Consider the following 15,045-nt stretch of genomic DNA (forward strand, 5'->3'; position numbering starts at 1 on the left):
CCCCTAGCAGAGTTTTAGTTTCTCTCTCTCCCTCCCTTCCCCTCTCATCGTGTCCCCTCCTGCCCCTTCATTTGCTGAGCTGGTGTGTGTGTCTGTTTCCCTCCTCTATCAGCAAGCTGTCAATCACTGCGGCGGCTTCTCTTTCATCTCTTTCCACCGCCTCCTCCCCTACAGCAGACAGAAAGAGAGAGAGAGAGAGGGGGAGGAAGGGGAATGGGAGGGGGGCACAGGAGGAGGGGGATGTTAAACTTACATTACACAAACAGACACTGCTTGCCCCTTCACATTTCATAGGGATAACAGGCTGCCTTCTCCCAATCCCATCCTAGAGGTAGTGCACGAGTTGTACCGAGTTCTAGTGTGCCAAGATCCTGCCACAGACACCAGCAGAGGATCGCAGGAGAGTGCCAGGCAACATCATGGAATAACCTTGGGATTTTGCGGGTAAGAGGAGACTGGAGTTTTACCTGAGGGTCCAAAGGAGGAGTCCAGCCTCCCACTCACACTTCTCACTCAAGCTGCGCTGCTAGTTGCTCTCCTAGCTGTTTTACTCCGAGAAAGGTCAGAGGAAACTACAATAATCTTTTACGAGAACAAAGAAGGACCATTTATTTGCTTTTTTTTTTGCCGTTGCACCATAGTCAGTTTGTTCCCTCACTCTTTTCTGCTCAGACATCCTTTTGGCTTACTCACTCCTGAGTCACAGGCTGGGACAAAATCTCCTCCGATCTTAGTCACAGTCACAACAAACTTTTTATTTTCTATGTCACATTCCATGTGACGCTCAGAAAGTAGGGGAAAAAAAGAAAGTTTCGATGTTAACACAAAACGTCTTTTGAAGAGTGAGTTCTCCCCAGGATCTGAGTGTACAGGTTTTGCTGTGTGACCCTATGCTGCACACACATCGTCTGCCACACACGTGAAGCTTGAACCCTGGATAACCAGAGAGGAAGAAGAAACTTATTGGGAACGAGATTTTTTATCTGAGTAGAAGATATTGCAGCTCACCCTCTGCAGCTGGGATACGAGTGGTACAGGGATCAGCCTTTCCATAACTAGGATTTCCCTGCCAGGGCTGCTTGGTGAATAGGTTTGGGGGAGATTTGGCATTTTCGTGTTTGTTTCCTAATCCTCTGTGCACAGTAGTGGTTGTACTCTGTCACTGAGCCATGCCTCAGCTCTCTGGAGCAGGGGGAGGCAATGGAGGTGGTGGAGACCCTGAGCTGTGTGCAACTGATGAGATGATACCATTCAAAGATGAAGGGGATCCCCAGAAGGAGAAGATTTATGCTGAGATCAGCCACCCGGAGGAGGAGGGAGACCTGGCAGACATCAAGTCTTCTCTGGTGAATGAGACTGAGATCACCCCTATCAGCAACAGCCATGAGGTATTTACACGTTCTAGTCACAGGAGTGACTGGTTGCATTAGTGTGGTCATTGTGGTATGAACTCATGTGTACAAAGTGTAGGTTGTGTGGTATATGCATTTTCCTAGAACATTTAAAGTTCACAAGTGAACCAAACAGCAGCAGCAAGACAGGTAGTAATATTAATAGATAGGTCCATTGAACTGCAGTTTAGAATATTAGATCTCCATTGTATGTATTTGCTTTATATTGTTAATGCCAGTTTGTGTATGGTAATGTATGGTTAGTATGCTGTGCACCATACATTTGCAGGTCTGTCTGCTTGTAATACATAGTCACTTTAGTGCTTTTAATGATCAGAAAACTATTGTAACCGTGCAAGAGTTGGGCAACTGGTCATGTTGGCATTAAAGCCATGCTATAACCAGGAGTAGAGCATTCACCAGTCAAAAACATTCTCCCACTACCAAAGATTTAGAGAACTACAATTCCTATTATGTCACAATAAATCTTTAGTAGTGGTTCATTTGATATTCCCCAATCCACTGGATAAACATCCATAGGAACATGAGTATTTTCAAGCTCTACAACAAAGTGTTTTCTTTGACCTTCTCTGAACTAGGTGGCTCTGCAGCCTTAACCAGTGTCACAACTGCTTCCCATGATGTGAGTGATGCAGGGGGTGCGAGTATGATATGCACTATTATACAAACCCACCAGACACATTGTGTGCTAAAATCTCGTTATCTATGTTCTATATAGTCCATAAACAACCATTATATTGATAATGTGTCGTTGCACTATACCAGAACTGTGTGTACGCTGTATGTAGCATAAGGCTTTCCCTAACACACCATGGCACGCTGCCAATATAAGTGTTGTTACATGATTTCTTACATTGTTATCCTACACTCTTCTTAGCAATGCGCCCAAAGACATTAATAATACCATTTTGTATTAATATCTACAGCAATCACTGGGTGGCCTCTTGATATTTACAACTGACTTCCCCCTAACTTAATAAAAACTAGGGTTTATACAAATGATTAAAATATATCCTTTAGTAGAAGTTGTATCACTTTTACCAACATACCTAATGTTTGACTTGATTTAAACAGTTGAGACAAAGGATGGTTATTAACACTCAGTAAATTCGCTGACAGGTCAAAATAAGTCAAATTTTTGTCTCTCAGTAGAAAAACAAAATAGCGATCCTTAAGAATATGACATTTGATGGACACTACTAAATTACACACCTCATGTACCACAGAACTAGTTGGGCTTGAACAGGTCTGTTAACCCCTTGCTGTGCTTTTGAAAGCTCCTACTACGTTTAGACACTGTAATGTTACCTATAAACATATCAGTAAAATTAGTTTTGACATGTCAGTGAAATAATACTTTAAAGGATTGGCAACAAAGAGCTAATACTAGTCTTTGAAATATAGAATACAAATGGATTATTTGCTTTGTTTGTTTATTCCTGTACAATTACTGCTTTAGCCCAGCTATACCTATGTTTCACTAATACAGTAAATAATACGTGGCCACGAATTTGGGTTCAACAAGGGAAATGAGTGCAGGATGCTACAGTTGGACACAGCTGTGTAAATGCGCTGTAGCTGATGGCAGGTAGTAAGCAGTCTAACATGATGGGCAGACAGCACTTTTACTTACAGTTGTGAAGAGGCTAGGGGGAAGGTGAGTGATACAGAGTAATATGGGATGCTACAAGTGCAGATATCATTTCTTTTTAAAGTATTATTTATTCATTTCTACAATCACATACAGGGTTTATATTCTTTAGCTCATCCCTTCTTACTGACTAGGGGCCTGATGCCGAGATAGGAGCAAAGCAAAAAAAAAGGAGCAAATTTGCACATGGACAAACCATGTTACAATGCAAGGGGTACAAATTGATTTATTTATTTTTTGCACACAGGGAAAATACTGGCTGTTTATTCATGTAACACACACATATTTGATAGCTTTATTTTTACACTGAAATTAAAGTTGATCTATGACAAGCTGCATCCCAACTATAAATCTGTCCCTGCATTTTAATTTTACCTTCCCATCCAATTTAACATGGTTTTGCCAAGGTGCAAATTTGCTCCTTTTCTTTGCTTTGCTCCTAACTCAGCATCAGGCCCCAGACCTGCAACTGGCATAACCAGTTTAGTCTATTTTATGTTTTTCTTGAAGAATCACAAAGCCTGTATTGCAGGACATCATTATATAATTCTCCCAGATAGTCAACCCCATGACAAGCTTGGTCATCCATACCACAGGTTGTAACAAACAGCAAGCCTTCCAGTTTTCTATGTACATTTTATTAAAGGAATTAAAAACACTTGTCAAGAATAATATTTACTGTCAGAAAGTTAAACAGTAGATAACAGTAAACAGTCCCACCATGAACTTTTATGGTAATTTTGGTGCTACAAGTTTTCCACATCCTTAGGGAACAGGATACTAAAAGCTGGTCCTTTTATGTGTATACAATAGGATCAGAAATAGCTGTCATACTTCACAAAAGTATCTTGTCTATACAGTTCTAAATCTCTGAACCAAAATGTGACATCACCACTTACACAGACTGAACAATCGATATATTCAGAATCAGTCTTCCCTGCAACGGTATTTTGGGTCCAGGTTACTATGTAACATCATGAAGAGAGCAGGAGTTTATGGACATAGCAATATAAGTTTATGTAATATAACTTGTTAATTGCTGCAATGTGTTTTCAAAACCCTTTAAATAAAAAAAGTGCAATTGATTCCCAGGAATTGTAATGGCAGCATAGAGCCAATTTTAATGACTGGAGTCTCCGTTATCTTTTGAACCAGTGTGTCTGCTTTCTTTTGCCTGTATGTAAACTTTTCATAGCCTATCTAATCTAAGATTAACCCCTGTAATGATATAGTCATGCCTCAGTTCTTTGAATTTTGTTTAACTTGACCAATTCAAGGAAAGAGCAAAACCCTTAGAACTCCAGCAGAAGATCAAGCTGTGTCTGTATATATACATATATATATGAAAGCCTAATTAGCCAAGTGGTAATTGAATAAACAGCTTCCACTTTTTATGGGCAACATTGTAACCCCTCCCTCTGTGTGTGGAACCTTGATAGCAGAAAACAACAACAGTCAGACATCACAGGGCTATGTCCAGACAGAGAGAAAAAGTTCACAGAACTCTCCTGACCTCCTGTGAAGTTTAAACGAGCCATACATATCTTGTGAACTGGATTTTTAATTAGGCCTTAATTATACTTCTCACAATATATCTCTTCAAAAAATGAAAGAAATTGACCTAGGGTGACTAAATTAAACACTTACAGGAAATGTTTTCATTTTCCTATATACATATATATTTTAGGTTAATTTATAAACAGTTTCTGTGCAAATAAAAAAACTACATATTTAAAGCTAAGTTTCTAAATACAAAAAAACTTTAATCCAATAATTAACTACAAGCTAAGAAAATAATTAAATGTATACATAATGGACCTCATTTAGAGTCGGACGCAAAGTCAGTTTCAGGCGCATCCAACAAAAAACACTACCACGCATGTGCAGCAAGCACCAAATCCACCTGCATCTTGGACGCAATTTACACTTGCGACAGCTTGCGACTCACTACGAGAGAATGGGAGGATCGCAGAACTGTGAAGGCGTGACCCTGTAAATACATCCTAGGCGCAGTGAGGCGCAGACGCAACACACGTCAAAACAGGGCTAAAGCTGTGTGGCAGGAATTAGGTGGCGCAAGCGTTAGCTAGCTGCAGGAACTGCTCGCAGCTCCATAGGGTATTAAGAGTGGGACACAATTGGGGTTGCTTGCCACTCGTAACACCCTACCAAGATCCGGCACACTTCCACTCCTACACTTCTTAAACGGACTTTGCGTCCGACTCTAAAAGAGGTCCAATATGGTCACATGCAAGTGACTTACCATCTTTTCTATTCTCTCTCATTAGATAGCAATCAACCCAGGTGCAGAATACATAAACATTATATTTTTATATTGGTGCATATGTTATTCACTGTTTAATAGCAGTTTAGTAAGAGCTCTCTATATCCATTTAGCTTCAAAAGTGGATATTAACTGGTGTTTACACAAGGACAATGTCTGATAACTCTTAATTTACTTTTGTTTACAAATTACAACGGTCAGTGTGAGGGAGTAGTTATAAATAGTGTCAATATATTTAAAGCCCTGCATAAAAATATAATGTCCTGATGATACATGGCATGATCATTTTGTTGTAAATAAAGTCTTCCTGTAGGACCTGGTAAATGTGTACTTGTAATGGTTATGCATACATTCAAAGATAAATAAAATAATTTAGTATCATTTTCATTGCTCTGTTTAGATCATGTAGATACATTGGTAAAACCCTAATTTAATGTTTATAGTGTACTTAGATTTTATAGTTTTTATTCATTCAAGGCCTTTATTATTGGCCATTGATATTTTCACATTGGCTATATTTCTTTTGATAGCCATTATTAACCATTTCTGTGCTAGGCAGAGCTCCCATATGATGCCAGACTTCTGGTTGAGTCACATTTTCTTGAAAGACAATTGTTATTTTCACAATTGGGCTATCATAGATGTTTCCCCATAGCCAACTGTGTCAAACACAAATTAGGGAGGCTACTGGGGTGGACTACACCTAGTGATGACCATTCTGGCATATTTTACAAACTAGCACTAAGAAATGAGTGTGTATTTGGCTTAGAATGTTGGTAGTGAAGTATTATTTCAGTACAGCGCTGCAGAATTAGCTGCGCTATATAAATATCTGATGATGATGATGATATTATCTACTATATTATAGACCTCGAATAAAACCTAGAAGTTAAATGCTAATGTGTTTGTATAAGTCACCTGGATTTCTAATAAGAATTAACAACGGTTCTTAGAGTCTTTCACAGTAGAGTCAAGTCAATGACAGTCGATTTGATGGCCTAGCTTGCAAATGTCTGATTATATAAAAGTAAGTACAGTAAGATGTGGCTGTTGAATCAAGTATAATATTATTTTATATGTGTAACTTGGAATATGATATTGGGTTAATATAATTTTTGTGGCAGCCAGAATAAATATGACGTGGGTACTGGCCAAAATATCTAACAGTATTGCAGTAAGGATTCTATAGTCTTTGTTAGTTGGGCCAAAACATTAGAACTGTATTATATCGTCTTTACATATAATGCTTGCATGATTTTTCTATGAACATGATACAAACCTAAATAAAGACCTTCATGTCCAATGCAAGCTAACAATATAATCCCAGTAGAGGGTACTTAGGGATTCTGGGGGATTAGGTATAACATCCATACTCCAGTGCAGACAAGCTACTGGTGGGCTTTGTGCGGCCCTGAAACTCCTAATTTCTGTCCCTCAGAATCAGCTATAACTCTTACAGTTTAACACTTAGTTATTGTCAGTTTTAATGCAAAAATATATTATGATGCAGTTGGGTTCATGATAGTCTGATACTATTTCCTGGTGGATTTCTACAGATCTGAGATAGGAAAAATAATTATTGTCTAACACGGTATTAAAATGTAGACTAATAATTAAATTAGGAAATGGGTACTGGACTGTATTAAACCTTATCATTTCTCTAGTGTCTTGTAAGTCACAAGACACTTTGATTGTTGATTGGGTGTATTTCATTTCGTGGATATATTGTGGGTGAGCTCAAACACAACAATAGCTTTCACATATATTTATGCAATATGATATAACCCAGTTCACCTGGTGCATATTGGTCTGCTTGCACTCTTATTACATTTTTTTCAGTTGTAGTGACATGATTTGAATTAGTTATTAAAATGTGTTTTATTTTCCTCTAAATCTGTTGCATGGCCCAGGGGCCAAACTTCAGGATCAATTTTCTGTGTGACCACACACATGGGTAACCAATTTGGACAGTTCCATGGTACAAATGGCTGGATCACACACTTATGTCTGGGACATTCAGCTGTATTACCTGGGAACCTGTTACTGCAGTCGTCACACACACAGACAGAGCTGGATTATCAGTAGGGCTAAACGGGCTACAGCCCAGGGGCCTTGGGCAGCTGGGGGTCCCGCCGGCATTCGTCGGGTCGGGGGTGTCCCCGCCCCCGGCTCCGACTGTCACCTGTTCAAGGAGAATGGCAGGCAGCTAACAGCAAATGTTATGCTGTTAGCTGCCTGCTGTCACTGTAGGACTTACGTGGTGCATAGTAATCTCCTTACTGGGGAGATCTCGTGAGAGTCATAGTTTCACTCTCACGAGATCTCCCCAGTAAGGAGATTACTGCCTGCCACGTAAGTGCTACAGGGAGTGGAACAACTGAAGGAGGTAAGTTCACAGGGGGGGCCTTCCAGTACCCTTAGCCGGGGGGTCTCCCTTCCCTTAATCCGGCCCTGCACACAGGCCTACAGTTGTCACCTGCCATGAATGCTTTAAATCATTGAAATAATTAATCACATGTTTTGTGGTCTTATCTCTAACCTCATTAATATTCAATCCTGCCAAACAATCACTACCTGATTACCGTGTGGTCCCACCACCATCTCTACTGGTGTACTAACAAAAATAAATGTATTAAAACTCATATTGGATGATTTTCGTCATTATCATTCTTATTATCTCCTTTGCTTTGCACAGCACCTGTTCAGTATTAGTCTACATGGGATGATATCTATAGACATTGATCAATTCACAAATAGACATGAGGCAACCTTTTCCAAACTTTATTTGTTAGACAAGGTCTGCAAATTTTTCTTTTCAGTAAATAAATTAATAGGTTTCCTAGATGAGAGGAATGGTGGCTGACTTGCCCAAAACACCATTTCAAGTCAGGTTTTATAGACAATTATTTAAGAAAGAAATCGGTACCTTTCATGTCCTATATTTAACCGTGGTTTGTATAGTACCAATATATTGTAACCCATAGCATCAATCTAACTACTACTAGACAGAGCAAAACTAGCAAGTCATTAGTGTCTATGCATGTCACCACATGTACGCAGATTTGCACCATGTATATTAAGTTAACCTTTTTTATCTGGTATCAATTGAAATTTCAAAAGGCAATTGCTAGGTTTTCTCACATTACTTACCAAATCCATAAAATGTTGCAAATTCTTCTCATAAACCATTTAAAATATCGACTGAAAGGTCATCCGGAAATGTCCGATTGTGAGACTTGCATAGTCATGACCCATATCCTGCTATCTGTACCTTGCTCAATACCACTTCATTTCACTTTATTGTAGGCTACAAAAGTATATCCTGTAATAAATATTTAGCCAAATGCCACAGTTAAAAAACAAAAACACGACTGAATGGACAATATTTATTTGAACACATCTGGGACTTCCAACAGCCAGGAAGTGAATTAATGAACAGATACAAACTCTGTAATTGCTGTCAGATGGTAGTACCCTTAGTATAGTAAACTAAATATATCTGATACCTGCCTTCAGCACAGGAAGGAAATACATTGTTATTAGGCCATTTTCATTGATAGTGTTATGCCTGTGTCATTGTTCATGCTACTTATATAAATTGCAAATTGCAATTTGATGTAGTTTTTATGCTTTATGTAGACACAATGTCATTCCAAGCTACAGTATGACAAATAGGCAAATTGTTAGATGTGCCACAATGACTGATTAATAGATCTTTATATTATGTAATGTAATAGCAATGCTGATAATCATCATCATCATCATCATAATCTAATTGAGATGTAATAATCCTCTCACAGCACAATAGTTTGGGGGTGTAGCTTTATAGCAATAGAAACATGTGACAACATTACAGCCAGTGGTTAAAATGGAAATATAGGTGCACTTCTAGTTTGCGGAGGTGTCTTGCAAGAATATTTAGTAGGTATACACCTTGATGTGTGCTGGAGTAATACCAAGGCATTTTGCAGTGTCGCATCTAGTGAACTTCGTGAATGACTTTCACAGATTTCTGATGCACTTTTTGAAACAGTTTAGTAAATTGGCATCAGACCTCATCTAAGGCCCCTCAGCCAACCACCATTATTTTCGGCCTATTACAGCAGTGGGTGGAGCCACGATGATTCGATTCACTGTGAATCGTGTTACTATGCCCCACACCCACTCGCTTCACTAACGAGGTGGGCAGAATGCAGAAGGTTGCTCTGCTCTCCTGGGAGTCCAACTATGATCTAAAGATCCGAAGATCTAGTACACATTGAAGCACTAGTGCAGATTGTACACGACCCACTTAACACCAGCAGACATGCAAATACAACCACACACAATGCACACAAGACTAGTCAGCTTAGATTGCTAATGTCTTACAGGCATTCATTGTTCTTGGCACTGTCAAATCTGGTTGTGTAAGATTTAGGTTACAGATAGGCAACGTTTGCTTGTGAAAATGCAATTACGATATGCTCAACTTTGTAATCCGTGCTTTGGATAATTTTGCTCATAGAAATTGTGGGCAATGGCTAAATTAAGCTGGATGCACACCTATGCAATCATACTTCAGATGCAGTGTCTCTAACAATTTCACCAATGATTGAAAGTCCCGATAAGCATGCCAATTCATGCGTACACATCTATACAATTTACTTTCAGATCTTCATCCCTCATAGCCATCTGCTGAAAAGACTTTGCTCCAGGGGTGGGCTGGCTCGGGGGGCAGGGGGGCATTGGTCCCCCGGGCCGCTCAGTTTATCCATTGTTAGGGCCGGCCGCCCAGCTCCCCCTCCTCACCCCCGGCTGCACTATAACCTAATTATTACCGGCTGCCACATCACATGACGGCCACCGGTAATAATGTCATGTGACGCGGCCGCCTCAGCGCACAGGCTGGCGCGTTACCTGACTGCGATGCGGCCGCATCATTGATGACGCGGCCGCATCACGTGTCATGTGACGCGGCCGCCTGTGCGCCCCCCCGGCTGCATCTTGCCAGCCCGCTCCTGCTTTGCTCCATCGTTGATCGTGATTTTTTAGGAAATTTATAAAACCAAATGAACAGAGGTTATGTGTTTTGGTACGATAAAACATGATCGTGGGAGCGCACATACTCTTGCAATATCAGACCGAACGGTCGTGAGTCATGTGATCGGTATAATAATACATAGGTGTGTACCCAGCTTTATACTTTTTGCAAGTCCCACTTTCTCTGTACTCTAAATAGCACTTAAATGCAAACATATTTACTGTCACCTTGTGCTTTTACGGATACTGAAATGTGGCAAAAATTAATTTCTTGTACCACACCCAAATAACCATATAAAGGCTAGATCATACTTGCCATATTTTGCGAGAGTCTCACGAACTCCCGGGAGAGTGTGGCTATCTCCTGCATGTGGCAGAATTCAAGTGGGCAGAATTAGGTCCAAAACGCCGCGATTCACCGGGAATTACAGCGTTTGGCCCCGCCCCCTACTGTCAAATGACGCGTTTGCGTCATCACGTCACGGGTCGGGGCCAAAATGACACAATTTTTGTAGCCCCGCCCCCATCACGCCCACCTCCCCCGGCAGGCTCCCGGAACCCAACTTAATAAAGTTGGCAATTATCGGCTAGATAGCAGTTATTAAGCATGGTAGACCCACTCCAATATATGATCATTTACTTTGAACACCATCACTTTCTATCATGACTATTTTTATTCTTTTGATTCTATGTACTGATCCTAAAAGTTCCATTGTCAGCAACCAGGTGAAAAAAATGTGACACATTTGACAAAACTGTTTTTCTATGTCTAATTTAATGTGAGAAATTAGTTTAAAGATTACATTGCTTTCGAGGGTTGAACTTTAGAGGGGGTGCATTATTACTGTGCTAAATATATGTTTCCAGTGAATACCTATAAGAATGGTATGAAAATAACACCTGGTTTTATGTATTTATTAGCTATCAAGAAGACTTGACTCCTACCATGAAAAGTCCAGAGGGCACCCAGATGATGGTGAGTCAAATAAATTCTCTTTCATTTTTGCTTTTGTGTTAACATAGCTTACAATAGAAGGAACTAGCAATATTGTTTTAATTAAATTATAGTATTTATGTAGCATCTCAAATGTTAATTATTTGTAACCCTCATTTTTATGAATAGTTCACAAAATGTATATTTACTAATAGTAATAAACAAATAAATGCAGGTAAGAAACTAGTTGACATTATTTGTGGTTGGAATAGCAGGATCATTTGTTAAAATGTCTGACTTAGATGCATATTATACCACCGGGACCGCAACGTTCAACAATATCCTTATTACAAGGTCATCATTTACTGAACAAACAGCTTAATGGCTAGATGTTGTGAAATAATTAATACAAACCCAGGGCAGCACAAGGCACTACAAGTACAATCCCTACAACTCACCTTAGCAAGCCATCTTCCAATAGGAAGTATGATAAAGATCAGCTGATCAGCTGATCTCTATGTCACGCTGTGCATGCAGGTGACCATGACAAAATGATGCATGTCTGGAAAAACCCTTATTAGAATATAGAATTTGAAGACAGACTGAAACTAGACTGCTCATGTACCAGCCTGTCCCATTTAGGGATATATTCTATAGCATGATATTGTCTCAGTCTGTCTCAGGAAGTTTCATTTGTTCAACATGCAGAATCCAGGAAAGACACACTTCAAATAAATCTAACATTGGTTGGCAAGCAAGGCCATGCAATTTCTTAAGCTCTTAAATTGGATCTGTCACAAACAAACAGCGGAGGCAGATATTTTATGGGCTAAACAAATATCCAGTTATCTGTTCACCAGGTACATTGTGTCAACACCTCACCTGTCATCTGGCTGCACATTGATATTGGTTCAATCCACAAAAGAATGACTGTCTAGGTCAGTGATGGGCAAACTACGGCCCGCGGGCCAGATCCGGCCCACTTAGAGGTTCTATCCAGCCCGCCAATATTTTAAAAAATTTCAATAAAATATGCATAAAATTATTAGGGCCGACCCTGTGTGTCAGAACCTTAATTTTTATGCCTTCCCAGCTATTTCCTCCATTACACTTCATCCTACTTCCTAAAAGGACACTTTGTATGTCAACACTCAAACACCTGCCCGCCCCCTAATGGCTGAAAGTCATGTGAGAAGAGATGGGCTGGGCCATATACTAAGGCGGATTTCGATTGGCTGCTGTGTTGTCAGTTAGTGGCTCACCAGAAAGACGGATCTAGAACAACCTGCTGAAATAAGTGCTGTGTCTGTATGATCGCTGCACTTATAGAGGTAACACTGCTATATAACACCCTCCCGTCCCATTCAAAAAATTTGTATTATATATTTCGATATTTGAGATTTTTAATAAATTATATTGGCCCGCCTAAAGTTTTTTTTCTTCTTTATTTGGCCCGCGCCTGAAAAAGTTTGCCCATCACTGGTCTAGGTGATGGGTGTGCTCCAAATGTCTTAGGCTGGGTACACAATACAGAATTTTCTGATGAATGTGTTATCTATAACAATTTTACTAACAGCTGAAAAAAAGTCCCGATCAGCATGCCGATTCATGCGTACACACTGTACGTGTTTTAAATGATTTAGATTTACCTTCAGATCTGTGCTCTTCATAAATGTCAGCTGAGAAGATCATGACTCTGTAAACTCTATGGAGATCCTAATCGTGAGTTCATATACACTGCAGAACTGGAAAGACATCGTTTCATAGCTGAACAAAATTTATAGCTCTGTTGAATAATCAAAGCAAATGATGGTCAGCGCTTTGGAACAACTATCAGTCATCATCTAAGTCACTAACCCCTGCCCCTTCTATGAAATGCTGTGAATTACAACTTTTCCTAATAGGGGACGTGGGTACAATGAGGAAAAGGTGTCACCACTCTCCCTCCTACCCCCTGTCACATGACTTCTCCTCCAGGATTTCACGGAGGAGAAGTTTAAAAAGTAGACAAATATGGAATAGGGTCCACAACAAAACGTTGGTGGATCCAAATCCACCCTAAGGGCAATGAGTAAGGGCTTATGCAGATTAGCATTTTTTAAAATGTATATTACATATGTCTTTAATGCATGTAAAATGCTCCTAAATGTGTCTGACACTAGAAAATATTATTTTTATCTCTACTATACCCATTGGAGATTTTACTTGCATTGCAATAGCATATTTGGTACACGACTGTTTTCCTTCTTTTGCGTTTTCTGGATGCAAACACATTGCAAAATCTACAGTAAGCTCTAGAACACTAGTAAAACACAAATATTTGATATGTGCTTTTACTAGCATTAAAAACGCATGTAAAACATCAGTGGGTATGAGGCCTTAGACAGCTGTGCCATAGAACATCAGCCGAATGGATTAGAAAACCTCTTCCAGTAAAAACATACCTTTCAGTATAAAAACATTATTTTAGGTAATTTCAGAGGGCGCTCTGATTGAACAGACTTAGATATTTTTTTACAACATTTTTTCCTAATCAGACAGTCTGTAAAATCTTGTATACTAAGGCAAGTGGCCAGACTCTATAAACTTTAAAGTAGTATTTTGGCCAAAACCAGTGGTTGGAGTCAGTGGGGTACTGCACAGAACAGGTCACTTTATTATGTATTAAATCGGCACCCTATGGCTCCCCAGTTCTTATTGAACTACAACTGTCAGCATGCTTTACCAGCATTAAGATGTGAAAGTCTTTTCTGTAAAATAAATAGATAACATAATGCTACATAGTATAAATAAAATAATCAGTTTTCCAATGGAATAATAACATGTTTTCCTTCTGCTCGGAACAAAACGTACAAGTGTTGCTCTAATCTGACCAAACTGTAGGGTTTTCCCTGTTAAAAAAGTCAGCGGAACACTTTGTACCATGAAAGTACAGCTCTAAATATCCAAAAGACGAAACTTTCCTTTTCAACTCTTTTTATTACATTTAGTGGTTCTCTTAAACATATGCATCACATCCCAGAGTGTAACATCCAGTGCTAGTGATTGTTATCATGCTGCAACATACCACAACATCTGAAGATAAGATTATTCCATTTCATAATAATGGTTACTACCATTATTATTAAAATTATTTGACAACACTATATAAAATGTTCCTTTTCCTTTAGAGTATTGGAATTTTATAGTCTCCATTTAATATATTTTATTCTGTACCGTTTCAACACATTCATTTCATTATAATTCTTTTTGGACATTGTTTAAAATATTTATAATGTGATTGACCATAATTTACTTATTACTCTTGAGAAGTGAATTGTCTACTTAATAATATATGTGTATAAATATGCTTTGCACAGTTGGGGCAAGTGATTAATTAAAGTGAACAAATTGATGGTAAAGAAATAGACATAAACTCATTACACTGGAGTGACAATCAGACATTGATATATCACACATACTGATAAAGACACTTATATAAACCTTGTCCCTTTGTTCTGTATCTGATTACTGTTGCCTTCACGCTCTAGGAAGACCACAGCTGCCCTCTGCCCAGGAGGTAGAACTCCATTCAAGTCTCTTTCATTTTTATCACAGTCACACAATTTGGCTTTAATAAAGCAGCAGCTGCCATGTAAATCACAGCAGGATAGTGACCATTGGCTACAAAGGATCATGGTAGTTGTAGTTCATCAACAAATGATGAAGCATAGTGGTGAATGCATATCATGCATGATCTGTAAAC

General features: G+C 39.2%; 1 protein-coding gene across 1 annotated transcript in view; it reads left to right on the forward strand.

Moving 5' to 3' along the window:
- The first annotated feature begins 254 nt into the window (after nucleotides 1-254).
- The window catches only part of LEF1 (lymphoid enhancer binding factor 1), a 64,639-nt gene continuing 49,848 nt past the window's right edge, over nucleotides 255-15,045 (forward strand). The window contains exons 1-2 of the mRNA XM_075200722.1: nucleotides 255-1,388; nucleotides 11,288-11,342. Of these exons, the coding sequence (XP_075056823.1) occupies nucleotides 1,170-1,388; nucleotides 11,288-11,342 (274 nt within the window). The 5' untranslated portion in view covers nucleotides 255-1,169. The remainder of the gene's footprint in view (nucleotides 1,389-11,287; nucleotides 11,343-15,045) is intronic.

The sequence above is a fragment of the Mixophyes fleayi genome, chromosome 1 (genome assembly GCF_038048845.1).
Source record: "Mixophyes fleayi isolate aMixFle1 chromosome 1, aMixFle1.hap1, whole genome shotgun sequence".
NCBI lineage: Eukaryota > Metazoa > Chordata > Amphibia > Anura > Limnodynastidae > Mixophyes > Mixophyes fleayi.